Source organism: Psittacula echo (assembly GCF_963264785.1).
Source record: "Psittacula echo genome assembly, chromosome: 9".
NCBI lineage: Eukaryota > Metazoa > Chordata > Aves > Psittaciformes > Psittacidae > Psittacula > Psittacula echo.
In genome coordinates this window covers 8,937,910-8,956,451 of record NC_137745.1, presented here as the reverse complement: position 1 = coordinate 8,956,451, position 18,542 = coordinate 8,937,910, and the positions used below count along the sequence as shown (strand labels likewise).

At 40.8% G+C, this 18,542-nt stretch overlaps 1 protein-coding gene and 1 pseudogene across 6 annotated transcripts; one reads left to right on the top strand and one right to left on the bottom strand.

Moving 5' to 3' along the window:
- Window positions 1–1,155: 1,155 nt before the first annotated feature.
- Window positions 1,156–18,489, top strand: UBA3 (ubiquitin like modifier activating enzyme 3). Of its 5 annotated transcripts, XM_080625431.1 has the most exons (18): window positions 1,178–1,198; window positions 1,335–1,376; window positions 4,009–4,129; window positions 6,105–6,185; window positions 9,164–9,246; window positions 9,883–9,963; window positions 10,598–10,641; window positions 11,799–11,863; window positions 12,686–12,841; window positions 12,963–13,065; window positions 13,539–13,652; window positions 15,102–15,155; window positions 15,556–15,592; window positions 15,672–15,753; window positions 16,681–16,781; window positions 16,904–16,967; window positions 17,071–17,125; window positions 17,641–18,489. In XM_080625431.1, the coding sequence occupies exons 1-18, from the start codon at window positions 1,179–1,181 to the stop codon at window positions 17,727–17,729; spliced, it is 1,392 nt and encodes a 463-aa protein (XP_080481557.1). In that variant the 5' UTR covers window position 1,178; the 3' UTR covers window positions 17,730–18,489. The 5 variants fall into 5 exon arrangements, with proteins under 5 accessions (XP_080481558.1, XP_080481557.1, XP_080481561.1 ...); XM_080625432.1 differs by lacking the exon at window positions 1,335–1,376 and having other exon boundaries at window positions 1,156–1,198; window positions 17,641–18,488; XM_080625435.1 differs by lacking the exon at window positions 16,681–16,781 and having other exon boundaries at window positions 17,641–17,726.
- Window positions 4,899–5,830, bottom strand: LOC308225062 (guanine nucleotide-exchange factor SEC12 pseudogene; annotated as a pseudogene). Its single transcript has 2 exons — window positions 5,822–5,830; window positions 4,899–5,729 (listed from the first exon to the last, which is right to left on the bottom strand). The product of its transcript is annotated as a guanine nucleotide-exchange factor SEC12 pseudogene (transcript).
- Window positions 18,490–18,542: the final 53 nt, after the last annotated feature.

The window sequence follows — 18,542 nt, the reverse complement described above, 5'->3', positions numbered from 1 at the left end:
CCCATCCAACCTGGCCTTGAACACTGCCAGGGATGGGGCAGCCGCAGCTTCTCTGGGCACCCTGTGCCAGCGCCTCAGCACCCTCACAGGGAAGATTTTGTTTTCCTAACACACAATCTAAATCTCCTGTCAGTTTCAAGCCATTCCTACTTGTCCCTCTCTACATGTCCTTGTCAAAAGCCACTCTCCAGCTTTCTTGTTGGCCCCTTTAGGCATTGAAAGCTGCTCTAAGGTCTTCCCAGAGCACTCTCTTCTCCAGCCTGAACAGCTGAAGCCCAGCTCTCTTAGCCTGTGCTCTCTCACCATAGCAGAGGTGCTTCAGCCCTCGAAGCATCTCCATGATCTCTTCCGGACTCACCCCAACATCGTTTCCTCAGAAAAACATGACATACTTTTAACAGTCAGTGACAGATCCAGTTCACATCCTCTGTTGGGGGCCGAGCATGGAGGAGGGGGCCCTGGAATGGCTGCCCCAGCCAAGCAGGCACTTGAGAGATGTCAAGCCATCACAGGATGGTCCTGTGATGGAATGATTGTGCCCTAAACACTCTGGCTTTGAAGACGAGGGCCATTGCCAGCAGCCACAGTGGCTTGAACCCCATCAGTCCATGTAGAACAGTTGCTCCTTCAGTGCTTTCACACTCCAACGGCCCATTTGCCTCCCACCCAGCGGTTGGAGGCCACTTCTTGTGTTAGCTGTGGGACCACAGGCTTCTGTGTGCAGGCTCTGGTTGATGCAGTTCGTGGACAGGACCCTGCCCGGGGAGCGCTGCGAGGCGAAAGCTATTTGATAACGCAGCTCAGGCGCAGAAATCACTCGGCCAGGCAGAGGCCACGTTCGGTCTCCGGTCTTCCCGTGGGCTTTAAAGCCCCGCGACCACCACACACGCTTTGTCCCTGGGGATGCCGTCCCGAGCTCCCGGGAAGCATCGGGGATATGGGCGTCGGGAGAGCGCTTGGGACCGAGGGATGGAGGGAGAGAAGTGGCTGCTTGGGGCAGGTGTGGCTTGGGCTGCCCGGTCTGTACCTTGGGGCCCGGGGGTACCCCGCCTGGTTGCCATGGCGCCCAGGGCGCTCTGTCCCCCTCCCCAGCTCTCTGGCCCTGCAACCGCGGCGGCGCGCTGGGGAAGCACCGCCCATTGGGGCGCCGCGGAGCAACGTGGGAAGCAGAGGGAAATATGGCGGATAGCGAAGAACCGTAAGTGCTGTGTATGTGTGTGCTTGGCCGCCCCTTTCCCCGCTTCCCGGGGACGGGTGGGCTCCGGAGTCCCCTCTCTCTCCTCCCCGGTCTCTGTAGCGCGATACTGACCCTTCTTTTATTCTCTCTCTTTTAGGGAGAAGAAAAGAAGGAGGCTAGAGGAGCTGCTGGCGGATGGGTTAGTGCGGGGCTGCGGGCGAGCGGGCTCCCCGCTCCCGGGGCAGGCAGTGCTTGCTGAGGGGTGGCTGGTAGGTCAGGGTGAGCCGCAGCCCCGCAGGAGAGGTGTGGGCTGGGAGGAGGCTGCGGGTTAGCTGTGGGGCCCGATGGAGAGGCGCTGGCTGGGGCGACCGTGCGTGAGCGGCCCGGGGCCCCGCGGTGAAGGGAGCTGGAAGAGAGGTGTTAGGCCGGAATGAGGAAGGGGGACGCGAAAGGGCGCTTGAATAGCAAGGACTGGGGAAGAGGAATCTACCTGGGGAGAGGACCAAGGGGCTCACCCGGAGTGGGGATGGGAATCGCGGGCTTGGAGCTTGGCATGAGTAAAGGCTGGTGTGCTGGAGAGCTTTGTGACAGGAGTGGGAAGAGCTGCATTGCCGGTCAGGGACCTCGGGGGGGCCTCTAGGCTAGAAGCAGGTGACTAAATTTTGGCTGAAAATTAAAAATTCAGGCTACGGAACAGTTGCCTCTGCTTATTAAAACCCTAAATTCTATCCATCTGTCTTAACAGCCTTGAAAACTAATGCTCAGTAATCTTTAACCTCATCTGCTTCCATCCCTTAACTGTTCCCTTCCATCTACTTGTGTCTCTCTTCCCAGAGATCACAAAGCAGACCTGCCTGTCTGAGCGGTGGACTCACAGGCAGTGCATGTGTGTGTTGGGGTGAGGGTCACAAAAATCCCTGTGCATGTTGGATGGGGAGGGATGCATGCCAAGTCCCTCATACACATGGAGCTGTGGAGATGGGAAGGGAAAGTCTGGGCCTAAAGCAACATAAGCACTGTGGTGCTCTGATATATTAAACAAATAGTCAAATTAAAGTAATTTGATGAAATAAACAGGAATTATGTTAAGCTCTCATAACAAATACCTGGTAACGCTGTAATAACACCAACATAAACAGTTTAGAAACCTGCCTCTGAAGTTAAACATAAAATCTCAGGTGGAGTTACTGATGTTTTTCGGATCTCCACGATGTCCAACCCTGTAAAAAACCAAACTGTAGTATAATCACAAAGATGAAGCTAGATCTTACCATTTTATCACTTATAAAGGAAAAGCACATCTAAAGAGTACTACTGCTTAAATAGCTGTTTATATGGACTATATAAAAGGATAAAAAAAGTTCATGTCACCAAGCACCACTTCTGCACTTGTTTCCAGAAAAGTTAAGAATTATAATATGATCCATAGAAGCAATTGTTGTGATGTGTATTGGCCCATTTTATTTGTATAAGGCAGTGCTTAATGTATCCTGCAAACAGATGAGCCCAGGGTTCAGCAGAGGGAGTGCCGTATTTATTCACGCTATCTCCCATGATGTGAAAAATGTGTATTTTCACATTATTGTGGAAACTGGGGAAGATTCAGAAGTGCAAGTCAGAGGTCAAAAGACCTTTATGAACTGAAATAAATGTTTTAGGTCTTCAACTGTTAATTCAGTAACTTACCTGAAGCCAGCAGTTAACGAGGAATGAGTTCAGTCTGCAATCAAAACACAAGCAAATGATGATGTATTTATTCCTACAGTTTAGTGAAGTTTCCCCTGTTACTGAAATTCTTGCAAAACTAATTTCCTGTAAATTAAAGTTACTCTGGACAAACTGTTGTCCATCTTCTGAATTTTGTGAGGATAAAGGCACTCATTGTCTACATGTTTTTACTACATTTTCCTTCTAAGTCACCAGGAAGTAATAATAAATTCTAAACATTACCCAGCAGTTATTGATCCGAGTGTTCTTCCTATGACTTCAGTGCACCTTATCAACGATGACACAACCTTTCATACTTCATAAGCTCTTTTGTAACAAGCTTAGTTTTGTATTAACATAGAACGTAATTGTACATACACATTGAGTGGTGTTCCTATTTAAAAAGGGAAGTGTGCTCCTTTAGGAAAGGGCTTGTTCTGTGTAGGTGATGATCTTATGTTAGAAAGTTGCTTATGAGAGCTGATGTTGAACTATTCCAATAAGTCTCTGAAGAGTTTAAATTTATGTACTGCTAAAAGTGACCTGCAAAAGCAGAAAAAAGGGTAGATTCTTACTTTTGGTAGCATTCATTTAAATTAACTGTGAAGACTCAGAGGCCAGTGTTGGAGCATTTTACTGTTATTTATTCAGTGCCTCACAATTCTAGTTACACACTGATAATTCTAAATATGATTTATGAACTTCAAAAATCTGTGAAAAAAAGGATACAGGACTTGACTTGAGACCCTCAAAATCTAAAGGGACAATCTCTTTTTCTGTGTCCTCTTTAAATACGAGGGAAGTTAAAGCAAAAAGGCCAGACCCTTTTTTCACTTCACTTCAGGTCAACTTTTACTAGTAAAAGCAGAATCAGTGGGGTTTATTGAAATGCCTGTGGTTTTCCCCTCTATGGATATTTGTATTGTTGCTTTCTAGTTCCACAAATAAAACCCACTCATGCAAATGTTCATGTGCATAACTTACGTGCTTAAAGAATATGCAGATGCATTTGTATGAATGGTCAATAATTTAGGTATTTTTAAGTTATATAAAGAAATAAATCATTTTGGAGGTGTGGCTTTTTCTCTATGATTTTGCAGCTGAATTTACTGTGTTCTGTGCAGAATGGCTGTTGATGGTGGGTGTGGGGACACTGGAGACTGGGAAGGTCGCTGGAACCATGTAAGGAAGTTTCTCGAGCGATCTGGACCATTCACACATCCTGATTTCGAGCCAGGCACTCAAGTGAGAAACACTTACTTTAAATAAATCTGTAGTGTGTGTTGCAAACGAATGTAAAGTTTCATTAATTGATCACCAGCAGTGTATGAATACTAAAAGTGCATGAAAAGCTTGTGTTTAATCAGTTGAACATTACGGCTCTAGAAGAACTTGCTTTCTTTTCATAAGCTTGTGTTTCTGAATTGTACACTGTCAACTACAAGCTTGCTGTCATTGTATATAAAAATGTAGAACAGCATATGAATTATGCTCCGTCTTTTGAGTTTCACATGAGAAATAGCAGCATTTGTCTCTGTTTTTAAGTAATTAGATACAGTAAGGAATTTCTTGTACTTAAAGAAGGAATTAAGGTTAATATGAATACTTAAAGAATTGGGAAAGATGTTTAGTAGGGAAAAGCAAAATCTAGACTGTTTAATGTATTACTTCTGCTTTCCTTTCTTGGTACATTTTTATTCAGAGTTTACAGTTGAATGTATTTTACTGTTACTTTTTAATGTACTGTTCCATTATTCACCAGTTTGACACTGGGGTCTAGTAGAACAATCCAATGAAAGCAGTTATATAGTTAAAAAATCAGTTCTTTTGAGCCAGCAATGTTGTTTGTCTGTTTTATATTTATTTTGTGTTGTATAGAATAGAATAGTTAGAGTTGGAAAGGACCTTAAGATTATCCAGTTCCAACCCCCCTGCCATGGGCAGGGACAAAAAAAAAGAAAAAAAACCCAAAACAAACCCTACATTTTTTCTCCCTCCAGTTTTCATAGCAGCGGTGGGGCAGGGGAACCCCTCTTTGCCGGTGTCTGCCCCATATGGCCGCCAGCACCGTCCCCAGGCTCCCCCGTTCACACCCTGGCGCCGGGCCTGGTCCCTCATCTTCTTCACAGTCTGCAGGGGGTGGGCCCGGCCCGGCGGAGTCTGCCCATCCCCAGGGGCCCATCAAGGGCCAGGGGTCTACAGGAAGCCCGCGAAGGCAAATTGCAGCAGCAGGATGGCAGCTACGATGAGCCCGGCACACAGCAGCAGTAGCAGCCCGGCAGGGAGGGAGCTGCCTCATTCCCTGCCCTCAGCTCCCATCTGTGCTGGCTCTCAGGGACAAAAGCCATGTCTGTCACCACGATGCCATTGGCCTCTTTCACATAGTACAGCCTCTGCGGTGAGAAGGTGATGTGGATGGCAACAGAGCCTGTCACCGTGCCTAGTCCCAGGAAGGTACCTGAGTCACTTATGCAGAGGCAGGAGATGACCTCAGTTCCATAGGGCCGGGTGAGCAGTGGCAGGAAGCTCTTCCCATCCCACTTGGTCAGGTAGCAGGGTGGGGGGCGGTGCTCCCGCCTGTGGGGCAGCTGAACAGTGTAGAGCGGCAGTGCCTCAGCATTGCCCTCCACTGCCCCAAACAGGCGGGCCTGGTAGCAGTCAGCCTTGTCAGGGATGCCAGGCAGGTTCTTGTTCTAGCACAGCCCCATCGCCAGCTGGTCCTGCTGCCACACTGCACTGGAAGTCCCATCCTGCTGTTCACCACCTTGTTGTCAGGGCCCAGCGCGGTATCTTCGATCTCCCTGTCATGGGCTTTGAACTCCGGTGTCTGCTTCATGCTGGGAAACTCCCAGAGGAGGAGAGATATTTTATATCAGTAAAATATTTGGAGGAAGAGAATATTATATCCTTAAATGGAATAATAAAGGTGGAACTTGCTTTTTTCATGGCCAAAATTAATATGAAGAGAATAATGATACAACGAAGGTCTTGCTTTTCTGTAAGCTGGGATATAGAAGTTGTATGAACTCAACAACATGTTAAAAGCCTGATATGTGATTAGCCCTGCAAGCACAAACTGTTTCATTGATAGAAGTTGTTTTATGTGAAACTTTAATTAGGCACTGAAAATGTACAGTAACTCATAAGGGTTATGAAGTAAAGAACAAGTTGTGCTTTTTCATATTTACTGTATTAATATTTTGTTTTATATTTTCCACAGGCTCTTGATTTTTTGTTGAACACATGTAAAGTGCTGGTTATTGGAGCAGGAGGATTAGGATGCGAACTCCTGAAAAACCTGGTAATTACTCAGTTTTCGTCCTTTGTGTCTTGCAGTCTTTTTTCCTTGAGTAAATTATATTTTCTACTTTGTTAATTTGTCATTTTTGGTCGTATATAGCTACTAAATCCCTAAATTCTAATCAAAATATATAAAATACGTGATGACACAGACAATAAACTTGAAGAATGCACCTTGACAGAAAGCTTAGAAGGTGGTAGTCTAATATGTTGCATGTTACTTGGCTATCTTAAACCTTGTCGTGGAGGACAACACGGTGCTCTTTGTGAAGTGTAGACAAAGTTCACTAGCAGCCTTAGATATGGTCCAGTGTTGGCAATTTTCCTTAATTACCGGATCTAGGAAGATGAAGTAAACTAAGAACAAACTGGCTCCTAATGATACAAGGAGGTGGTGTTTGGGATACAATGGTGTCCTGGTTTCAGCAGTAACAGTTATTTTTCTTCCTAGTAGCCTGGTACTAGCTAAAATGTATCTTTTCAGATGAAAAGTGATGCTTCAAACTGCCATAACTAGCTTGTACAATGTTTAGTATTAACAGTCATAGTTGAACTTAATTCCAGTTTATTTTACATCTTTGGATTCAGAGTAAGGTTCGAATTGCTGGAATTATTTATGTTCTTTCATAGTGAGATGGGTAGAGCCAGACTGACTGCGTCTATGGTGACTGTCACAACTCTGGAATCCATTTGGCTTTCCTGAGCACTGGCTCTCAGGTTTTCCAGTTCCTCAGGATCAGTAAATTGGAGGTTGTCTGCAGAGCCTTATCGCTCAGAGAGACATATGTATGACTGAATTCAGCCTATATAATGGCAGCTTTATTGAGCTAGGCCAAGATGAAATATCCTGTTGGAAATGGCTAAGGAGGAACAGATAATAGTGTAAGAAGAGAGAAGGAATATTACAGTACTTCCTTGGTGTATGGATTACCAGAAGGTATTCTCTAGTTTTCTTACTATGGTGTTAGTGTATGATGGGTTCACTACGTGTTTCAAAAAGCAGTTTTTAAGCATATAAAATGCAGTTATGGGATTGTGTGCAGTCGATATTTACCTAATAAATGTGTATGAATTTAATTGCCTTATAAATGTTTTTATCCTCACAGGCACTCATATTTATCAATGTGTCACTGTTACCATACTGTTTGAGTTTGATAGTTTAGACTAATACTGTACATTTCTATGGTTGTATTTAATAAGAAGAATTTCTGTCCTTAGGAATTCCATGGAAAATGTGTGGATTGATATAATCACTCATCATAAAATAAATTCCTTAATTTATGCTAACAGTTGTACATTAGGTCCACTTCACTATAAAATTTATGTACTGCTAGTTCAGTATTTGCACAGGCTTCCTCCAGGCTTGAGATCCTTGATAGATCAATAGCCTCATTTAAAGCCAGGCATCCCAGATCCATTAAGTTAGGGGTTTTACAGTTCCAGCACTTACATGTGCTCTTATTCTGGTTGCTGGTTTGCTACTGCAATGCTTGAGCAAGATTTTACTTGGAGAGACTATGACAGCTCCAAGACAGTTTTCTTTCCTTGGGAATTTAGTGCTGGTGAATTTAACCTCTGCCCAGAGCTCCTGTTTTATGTGTTCATTGAGACATAACAAATTCCATCTGTTGACAGCTTGTTGAGATGGAGGATTTGTACGTAATAAGGAACTTCATAAGTCTGCTGTGTGTGCATAATTCCCATCAGTGCAGTTTTAAGTTATCATGATTTATTTTTATGATTTTCAGAACAGTAAGCAAATCTAGATTCTGTTCACATGTATTCCTGTCTCTGGGACAATGAATCTAAGCTTTATAAAGACTGTATGTTCAGATGCCCCAGGCTCACTCTTCTTTTTAGCAGGCTCTCCAAGTCTGCTTTGATAATATTGAACAAAAGCTGAACATTTATCCAGGAAACAAAATGATTGCTCTGCATCAAGGGTATCCAGTATAACAGAGAGAGTCTTGCTGCTTTTCTTACAGAATCAGTTTCTATTCTAGAGGACTTCAGTCCTGTTGTTCACTTGTTTAATCAGTTTCCCAATACAGCATTTTCAATGCTTATTATGTGTGGGGTGACTCTGTTTATTCAGAAAATGTAAAATGTGAAGTCTGAAAGTCTTTATTATATAACAGAATTGGGTCTCAAAGGAAAACGCATAAGGTACAGGACTTGAATTTTTTTAAGTCACTTCAGAACATCACAACACATTTCCTATCTCTAAACCCAGTGTTTTACATGATTTATTTCACTTCAACTACAATTCACATAGTTTCTTTGTGTCTGACAGACACTATTTTATCAGATCAGACCTGCAGTCCAGTTTTCAGACAATTTTACTTCAAAGTTACTTCTCCGGTCTGGTGATGGACTGCATGCAGACAGAGATCAGGCAGAACCTCTGCCAGAGGTTCAGCGCGTTCTTTGGTAGGGAGGGAACTTTACGTGTTTGCATTGGCTTATTTTGAACTGTGATTTGAAGATGCATATGCCAGACTCATTTATGCCAACTGTAAAAATAGTGAATGTTCAAAACCTTAACATCTTAGAGGAATTAAACTTTGATTTTCTCTTCCTGCCAAGCAGTGGTATTTCTTAAAATTCTGCACTTTTTTTCCCCATAATAAAGGCTTTTGATTTACTGCAGTTGTGAGGGAATACTGCAAATTCCCCTTACGGATCAGTCTATTGTTGGCTTCCCTATGTTACGACTAGCATAAAGCAATATTTTGTTCAATAGAACATTGTCTTTGATCATTGAAACATGGCTAATTCCATCTGTGTAAACATCAGCATTACTAACCCAGCAAAGGATATTCTTTTAACAAAGAACAACAATATACCTGTCTGCACAGGGAATGGAGAGCAAATAGGTTTGTGCCTCCAAAGGTTGTTTCTTTGGCACGTGGAATGAATTCTGGAGCACTGTAAGCATTTCACTTCCTGTTAAATGAAGTTTACACTCTCTTTTCACAGGCACTGTCTGGCTTCAGACACATCCATGTTATTGACATGGATACTATAGATGTTTCTAATCTGAACCGACAGTTTCTGTTTCGGTAAGTGATATTTTCACTATTCAACTTTTGGTTTTTTAAATGTACTTAAAATATGTGAATATGATCATTATTTTGGTTGAACAAGATATCATTAAAGGTTACTGAACTTTCATATCACAATAATATTAATAATTTACTAAATGTTGTGTATGATTCCTTCTTGTTCAGGGATCTGTGGTGTGAAGAAAATTAACATAGGTTCCTTACCATTCAGATATAGCTAATGACTAATGAAAAAGTGACACCAAAGAATAATGCACACAGATTGACATACCAATCTTTCTGATGCCCTTTTCTTCCAAGCTAAGTGAAAAATTGTATGGTTTTGGTATTGATAACCATAGTTACATGGACATATTTAAATAACAGGTTCTTATATCTGATGCTTTACAGGGATGCCTTGATTAGGGCAACTTGATTTAGTTGAAGATGTCCCTGCGTATCACAGAGGGTTGGACTAGATGACTCTTGAAGGTCCCTTCCAACCCAAACTATTCTATTGCATGTGATACTATCCATATCAATAAATTGTCCTCCAGTAACAATTAGTCATTTAATTCAGTATTGTAATGCATAGAGTCTGGAAAGATTGAATCTACTAAAAAATGTGTTTGAAATTGCTTGGTTTATTCCCAGTCCGAAGGATGTTGGGCGACCAAAAGCAGAAGTTGCAGCAGAATTCCTAAACAACCGCATTCCCAACTGTGCTGTCGTACCGTATCCTTTTGTAGAGAAGTAGTAGCCCTGAAAGCTTCAAAAAACCTCGAAAACTCTGTAGGTGGTAAGACTATCTAAAGTAATTTGCTGCCATCCTTTCTTTTTCATACAATAAAGAACAGATTCGTTCAGCTGGTGATTAGAAATTCTTTCTCAGTGACATTGGCATACAGGAAGTATGCGTTGGGGAAAGAAGATTAAGCTTTAAGAAACTCTTTTGTATGTTTCCTTCTATTGAGTCTTTTTATTCAAATACAATATTCAAGTTTTCACTGAAATATTAAAGTATCAGGTTTATTCATCAGTCTTTTGAGTACGTACTGGTAGCAGACTTTAGTTTATAGACATGGAGCAGCATCTACTGATACAGGACTTTGTGAGAGCACATGTTTAGAGCTTCCTAGTTTGCCTACTGAGCTTTCTCCTCTGTGAACTGTTATATTGTGTCCCTTACTTTTGTTTTTTTTTCAGATGCCACAGATTCAGCTGTGGGAATTTTCAATCTTAATTTTATATGCTACTTTTTATAACAAATAGTAACAAATTAGGCAATGTTTTTGCTTTAGGGTAGCAAACAGAAAACAGTAAACTCATCTATTTTATAAGTATATTCCTTTACTGGGCTTACATTCAGATATTTTAAAAAGATTCAAGACATGGATGAAAGCTTCTATCGACGTAAGTGGTATTTGTTTCCCTGCCAAACACACACTGGTCCTTTAGGGAAACCTGGCAGTTGTTGCTGCAGTCTAACCACCTACTTTTCCTGGTGGTTAGATAGCTAACTACTTTAGTCTTCTACAGTATACTGGAAGTAGAAGTATTAGTTCAGTTGATACCCTGGAGGGAAGGAGTGCCATCCAGAGGGACCTTGACACGCTTGTGAGGTGGGCTGATGCCAACCTTATGAAGTTTAACCATGCCAAGTGCAAGGTTCTACACGTGGGTCTGAGCAATCCCAGGCACAGCTACAGGTTGGGCAGAGAGGAGATTCAGAGCAGCCCTGCGGAGAAGGACTTGGGGGTGTTGGTCGATGAGAAACTTAACATGAGCCGGTAGTGTGCTCGCTTGCAGCCCAGAAAGCCAACCATATCCTGGGCTGCATCAAAAGGAGTGTGACCAGCAGGTCGAAGGAGGTGATCCTGCCCCTCTACTCTGCTCTTGTGAGACCTCACTTGGAGTATTGTGTGCAGTTCTGGTGTCCTCAACATAAAAATGGAACTGTTGGAACAAGTCCAGAGGAGGGCCATGAGGATGATCAGGGGCCTGGAGCACCTCCCGTATAAAGATAGGCTGAGAAAGTTGGGGCTGTTCAGCCTGGAGAAGAGAAGGCTACATAGAGACCTCTTAGCAGCCTTCCAGTATCTGAAGGGGGCCTACAAGGATGCTGGGGAGGGACTATTCATCAGGGACTGTAGTGATAGGACAAGGGGTAACGGGTTAAAACTTCAACAGGGGAAGTTTAGATTGGATATAAGGAGGAAGTTCTTTACTGTTAGGGTGGTGAGGCACTGGAATGGGCTGCCCAGGGAAGTTGTGAATGTTCCATCCCTGGCGGTGTTCAAGGCCAGGTTGGACAGAGCATTGGGTGACATAGTCTAGTGTGAGATGTCCTTGCCCATGGCAGGGGGGTTGGAACTAGATGATCTTGAGGTCCTTTCCAACCCTAACTATTCTATGATTCTGTGAAATAGACAAATGCATCTGTAATATAGGGAATCTAAGAGAGATAGATAAACTGCAGTCAGTTCCTTTGGACTGTTATGAACATCTTGCTTGTCTTAAGAATTATGATTTAGTGTGGACTTTAAATAATAGACTCTTTTTCCCTCTAGAATTTCATATTATTGTTTGTGGGCTGGACTCTGTAATTGCCAGAAGATGGATAAATGGCATGCTGGTAAAGTCTTCAGTCTTTTTAAAGTCATTTTTCTTCAGTCTTTTTCAAAGCCTGGTTATTGCTTGAGTATAGCTAACTAGAATTGAACAGATTTGTGTAAAATGTGTCATTAAAATGAAATGAGGGCTGTTGAAACTTCAGCTTTCTGTATCTATTTCTGTTTTCTTTTGTCTTTGTGAACAGGATAAAATGCATGTTTTCTTAGCTGCCTTTTTCTTGAGGAGTGTTAAATAACATTTGTGCAGTGCCCTGCAGGGGTTGTTTCAAATTTAGATCACATTTGTGTGGCCGTGTGCAGTCAGCTTTTGAAAAGCGTTAGAAGGGAAGTTCCACAGCTTCTCTGGATGCTCTCATTGTGAACGTTTGGGGTTTTCTCATTAGTCAAACAGTACTTACCATGCTGCAACTTGTAAATGTCATCTTTTAGAGCCCTGCTGCTACACAGTAATAGAAGGCTTGAGTATTTACCAGTATCTACAAAACAAACCAAACAAAAAACCCCAACAAAACAACAAACCCAAGAATTAACCCCCCAAATCCTTCAAACCAATTAGTCATTTGTTTTGGTATAGTATAAGGGGAAAACAGCATTTATTGGAGGGTGAGGGAGGAGGAGGGTGAAGGTGGTTGATCAAGTCCTGTGCACTGATAAGTAGTGTCTTATACACTATGTGCTCTTAAAATAAACTGTATATTAAGCATTCGGCCTTGTGGTGCGCTGTTAAGAATAAAATTTTTAGGGGTGTTTTTCTTTCTTCCCTGCAACTTGTTTGGAAAACCAAAGTCCAACAATCCCCCTTCCTCCCCTGATTTATTCATTAGATGTCATTTTTACACTATGAAGATGGTGTACTGGATCCAAGTTCCATCATACCTTTAATCGATGGAGGGACAGAAGGTTTTAAAGGAAATGTTCGTGTGATTATTCCTGGTATGACAGCCTGTGTTGAATGCACGCTTGAGCTTTACCCACCACAGGTAATTGCAAGCAGTGATACTTCCTTTCCTTATGTTCCTCTGATTAGCTTATTTCTTTTCCTAGCACTATACATAATGTATTATACACTTTCTCCTGGTTTTCCTCCCCTGCCCACACCAGGTCAATTTTCCCATGTGTACAATTGCGTCTATGCCCAGGCTACCAGAGCACTGTATTGAGTATGTCAGGATATTGCAGTGGCCCAAGGAGCAACCTTTTGGAGGTAATGAGTATATTGCACTGGTGCTGAACTGACATTTCTCTTTTTAACTGGTTTGTTTTGAGTTAGGTATACACAGCTACTTTTAATAGAACAATCCTACCTTTTAACCTTAGGTAGCTCATCGTTGTAGTCAGTCTGAGGCTTCTCTGAGTTGGTGATGGATTTTCTCTGCTTGGACTCGCTTTCAAGTTCCACACTTGTTCATGTGTTTCTCTCTGTCATACTGCACAATGACTTTCCTGATTCAAAATGTAACTTCTAACAGCTCTATAAATCTGCAAAGTTAAGATAGTTTGTGTATAGAATGTGTTAGAATTTACCATGTTCGTAGAAACGGTATTTAAGCATCAAGTTTTAATAGCTTAATGGGGTATTCATTTTAACCTTAATGAAAGGTATTTTTTTAGACAAAAAGAACACTTGTAAAGAATTCTTGTGACTAACTTACTTATAAATTCTTAACTCTGCTGTAGAAGGTGTTGCGTTGGATGGAGATGACCCTGAACATATCCAGTGGATTTACCAGAAGTCACTAGAAAGAGCATCACAATTTAAAATTAAAGGTGTCACATACAGACTCACCCAAGGTAAGGGTATGGCATTTCACTGAGTTTATGGCATTTGCAATTAGTCGGGATTAGCATTCTTTGTGTTTGTTGTGACTAAGTTGGCAGCTCTGCTGAGAAAGAAATAGTTCTTTTCTCCCTTAACATCTTAAAACAGAAACAAAACAGCTTGTTTCCTGTACCAGCACAAGTATTTTTATGATGAATCAGATGTTGAGGCATTTGTGATGAATCAGAGGAACTTAACTGGGACAAAACTGAACATTCTTTTTGCCATTTTATTTTTAGCCTGGAGGAGCTCCATGGTTTACATTACACTGTGACCACTTTTGCTGGGTCAAAGAGTAGGAGAATGAGATTGCTTCTTTTAGTAAGAACAACATTTTATGCCAATTTAGGCTGGTTAGGACTATAGCATCTATTCTTCACTGCTGAGGATGCCTCTGTTCAGGTGCAGATGCAGAATGCTGCCACTCATTGAGGATTTTAAACACTAACCAAATAGAAAAGAAGTGGAGAATCACATACAACTTCCCTGGAATTTGTAATAACTTTCGTTTGTTGGCTTGTAGTACTGAGAACACATTTGAAATGCTGAGCCTGAAATGCCACACTTGAACCTCAGTGTGTGGCTTTCTATCAAAAAAGGGCAAACTGATTGTTGTGTATCTTCTTCAGATTCCCCCTAGTTTATTGCAGATAGTCATTGCCTTTGCAGCAGTTTATACTGGTTCTCTAATAGTACTTTTTGGTACAGATAAATGTGAACTCCAGTTATTAAATATAATGTGCATGCACATGGCAGCATGGTTTTTGGCGTTTGAAGGTGGCTTAATTGTAAAGTACACAGAAGAAAGAAGGCAAAGATAAAAGCTTTATGCATGCTTTCTCAGATATGGAGGGGACAAGTCAATAATGAGAAGCCAGAGGAACTTCAGATTACTTAGGAATTTGCTGTGTTTTGGCAGGCCTGAGAAAGAGTGAACCTGCTTGTTCCTGGTGTTCAAACTTGTATGCATAAGAAATCTTGCTTCGTATTGGTGTATGGCTGTTTAGCTGGATGGAAGAAGAGTTGGCTGCAGATGCCAGTACAGTTTGGCAAGCCTGTTCTTGCAGAAGGAATTCCAAACTCAAATATCTTTCCTTCCTGCATTTTTCCAGTTAAGCAAGACTAGAACTGGGTTTGAAATTAATTTTCAGTGGTAAATGCAGAATACTTGGTTTTAGAATTAGTTTATTAGTTCTCTTTATGCGATACCTTATTTTTCCTCAACGTGTTTGATCCATTCCTAAAATAAAGAAACGCCCAAATACTTGAGCAACATGCCATCATACCTTATTGTTACAGAAGCTCCTGGAATGGTTAAAGTACTTTTGGGTACACCCTTCTATAATTATTCTGGCTAAAAAGCCATATCTCAGTTGTCTCTCTCCTTGGAAATAACAAAGCTGTATGTTTTGTTTTTACAGGGGTGGTTAAACGAATTATTCCAGCAGTAGCTTCTACAAATGCAGTAATTGCAGGTACGCTGCAAGAACTCATTTCACTTCTGCTTTACACACTTTAGAGTTTTGTAAGGCAACAGTTTAGAATTGAGAACTTTTTTAATAAGTTTGATTTATTCTTACGGTCTCATTTCTGTTTTCCACAGAGTATGTGAGTATAAATTTTAAACTTGTGTCTGACTCTAGGAGTGATCAAAAGCATTTAAGAATGGGGGAAAACCCCGCAGTGTATCAGCTTAATGCTGAATCTATGGTATTAATGCATAGAACTACCAGCTACCTTCAGATGTTTATTTCTCTCTTTACAAATTGTTGTACTTGATTTACTTCTTGTCACTTTTGGCACATCTCTGTGCACTGATGTCTCTGTATGTTCTGAGGTAGAGTGAAGCAACTTGGTTTTTTTTCCTCATTGCAGCTGTTTGCGCCACTGAAGTTTTTAAAATAGCCACAAGGTATTTCATTTCTTATTAATAACTTACATGATTTCTAACATAATGGCACATGCTAACACAAACATATTTGTCATTACAGTGCATATGTTCCTCTTAACAACTACTTGGTGTTTAATGATGTGGATGGATTATACACACACACATTTGAAGCAGAGAGGAAGGTTAGTGCTGTTAAAGTCTTGCAGGGTTGTTTCCTTGACTTTGATCTTTATTGAATTTAGACAGTTTGTGTCTATTTCTGAAACCCAGTATTGAGCCTCTTTACCCCTAGCACTGAATAATTGTATTTCTGAAGTTTTAAAAGCTGAAACTACAATGTTACTTGTCTGCTACTTCTCCAGAGCATTGTTTTTAGTTTGTAGGAATTTCTATTCTGTTAAATTTTCTGTGGTTCTGGGGTCTAAGAGTGATGACAGTGGTGGTCTGTCCATGCAGAGTAGCTGGGCTGTTTACCTGCAGATGACCAGATGTTTTATTTGGTATCCTGATAATGAAACCTTTTCTTCTACCCATCAGTTTACCAAAAACTATTACATAGTGTATGTAATAAATAAATATTTAACTTTTGCATGTTTAGCCAAAGTTTCTTAATATTTGGAAAAGTAGCTTCTGGTATAGGGAGGTTCTTAGACAGCTGTTTCTGGTGTCTGCTGGTGCAACATGGGAGTATCAACTGTTTCTGCTGTGCTACCTGCTGTATTACATGCAGAAGAAACAATACTTGACTTTACTGAAAGTGAATCCTGAAGACTTCCCCTGTCATATGGGAAATACGGTTTACAAAATATGATACACAATCTTAAGAAGACTCATAAGCAAATCTTCCCCAAAAGAGGTTGTGACAGCAATTGATTTGTAAGTTTGTAGTATTAAATTTTATGTCAGGTGAAATTTATAGTTCATAAATACTTTGTTGATGTTGAGAGCCAGTCAAACAGTGACAGACCACATGAGGAACTGGGTTTTGTCACTAATACTTACAGCAGTATTAATATTTCTAGAGATAAAACCCCACAAACACACAAATAGTTTTGAGACCTTACTAGCAGCATTTTTTAAACACTAATGTAACATGCATTCCTGTGCAGGAGAACTGTCCAGCTTGCAGCCAACTTCCCCAAAACATAGAGATTTCCCCATCAGCTAAACTGCAGGAGATCTTGGATTATTTGACAAATAACGCTTCATTGTAAGTGTGCAGTTATTATGATTTATTTGATAATTTTTTGTAGTTCAGTGTTTCAAGAAGGCACTTTCTAAATGTATTTTTACCTGATTGTCTGGTTTTTCTTTAAAATGTTTTATATATAGGCAAATGAAATCTCCTGCAATCACAGCAACTATGTATGGGGGAAACAAAACACTATACTTACAGGTAACCTGAATATATGTAATTATCTTTAATAATCTTAATCTAAATTTACTTTCCTGAATTGGAAAGGAAATGTTTTGACTTGTCTTTACTTGTTTTTCTTCAGACGGTAGCTTCAATTGAAGAACGTACAAGGCCAAATCTTTCCAAGACACTAAAAGGTATCTTACGCTTGTCATGTGTAGATTTTCATGATACTGCTCTAAATAGAAAGTCAGTTTTATCCCTCACTATGGCATGTTTAACTTTATTTTGCACTATACTATGACATGTTTAACTTTTATTTTGCACTATACTATGACATGTTTGCCTTTCTTTTGCACTATAGACTAGAACACGCTTCATTATCCTTGTATGTACAATACACCTTTCTCACTTTGCTCAGGGCTGAGCTTCAAATTGCTTAAATGTGAAACATTGGCAGATACAAACATTGCAACAAAGTTGAACTGATGTAAATGAAACACACTTCAGCAGTGTTTTATTATTTCTTGACAAAGGTCTGTTGGTTTCCTGGTTGAATTAGGTGAATATTGGTTTAGCTAGTGAAGTGTTTGCAGCTTCAGTTCATCATACTTACGGTTTATGGGAATGGCATTCATAACTTTCTTTTAATGTAAAAGAAAGACAAGTCACATGGGTTTGCTGTACTTAAACTTCTTTTTTTCTGTTTCAGAACTGGGGCTTGTGGATGGCCAGGAACTTGCAGTTGCTGATGTTACTACACCACAGACTATGTTGTTCAAGCTTCACTTTACCACTTAATTTATTCATAAGTAAACTGCATATACAGTGAAAGAAATCTGCACCCACCTTGTAAAATAAATGTGCCCTGTGGGTGCTAAAGCAACCTGAATTGTTCCTGTTAGTACTAGCATTGTTGGAGGTTAGGGAGTGCAAGTGAATCACCATGTTTCAGAATTGTACGCAGAAGCCAATATTTGGTGGATTATATTTGTATAAATGCTTATTAATGTACAGAACTCTGATGTATAGGAATACATTTTTTTCCCAGTTTTTGTTGTCAAAATCTTAGTGTTAGTATACTTTCAGATACATGGAAACTTTAAGGTGGCCAAACCTCTTATTTTCAACATGTGTGCATATGTATATGCGAAGAGAAGACCCTTTAAAAGGCAGCACAGCAATGTGGTTTTAAATCATAGCACTCCGGTACACTTTCTGAATTACCTTGAAACCAGAAGAGGCTAGTAGATTAAAATGAGCATTTTCCTCTTATTTGGTATTGATTTGATCAATTCTATGAAAGGTGTAAAGTATGGAAGAGATTACTTTGTTTACAAGCAAACATGAAAGGACAAAAACATGCCTGGATACACGGACACATCTCCTCACAGTCTCCAAGCAGCTGCTGTGCACAGCATTGCAGGATTGTTCAAGTATCATTGGTGCTGTTAAGGTATTTATTAATAAAGAAATCATAAAGACACCTTAGTTTGTGGCTTATCTGTGGACATTCGAGAGTGTTTCTAACATTGGTTAAAACATCTAGGGTGTTTGGCTGCTTCACTCAGAGACGTTCCAGTAAGCAGTGCCAAATACCTTAAGTCCCTGAGT

Bases quoted from the DNA above. Each gene is read 5' to 3' on its own strand.
- UBA3 (XM_080625431.1), top strand. From the start codon at position 1,179: ATGGCGGATAGCGAAGAACC. The intron at 1,199-1,334 runs GTAAGTGCTGTG...TCTCTCTTTTAG, and splicing joins ATGGCGGATAGCGAAGAACC to GGAGAAGAAAAGAAGGAGGC. The intron at 13,653-15,101 runs GTAAGGGTATGG...TTGTTTTTACAG, and splicing joins CACATACAGACTCACCCAAG to GGGTGGTTAAACGAATTATT.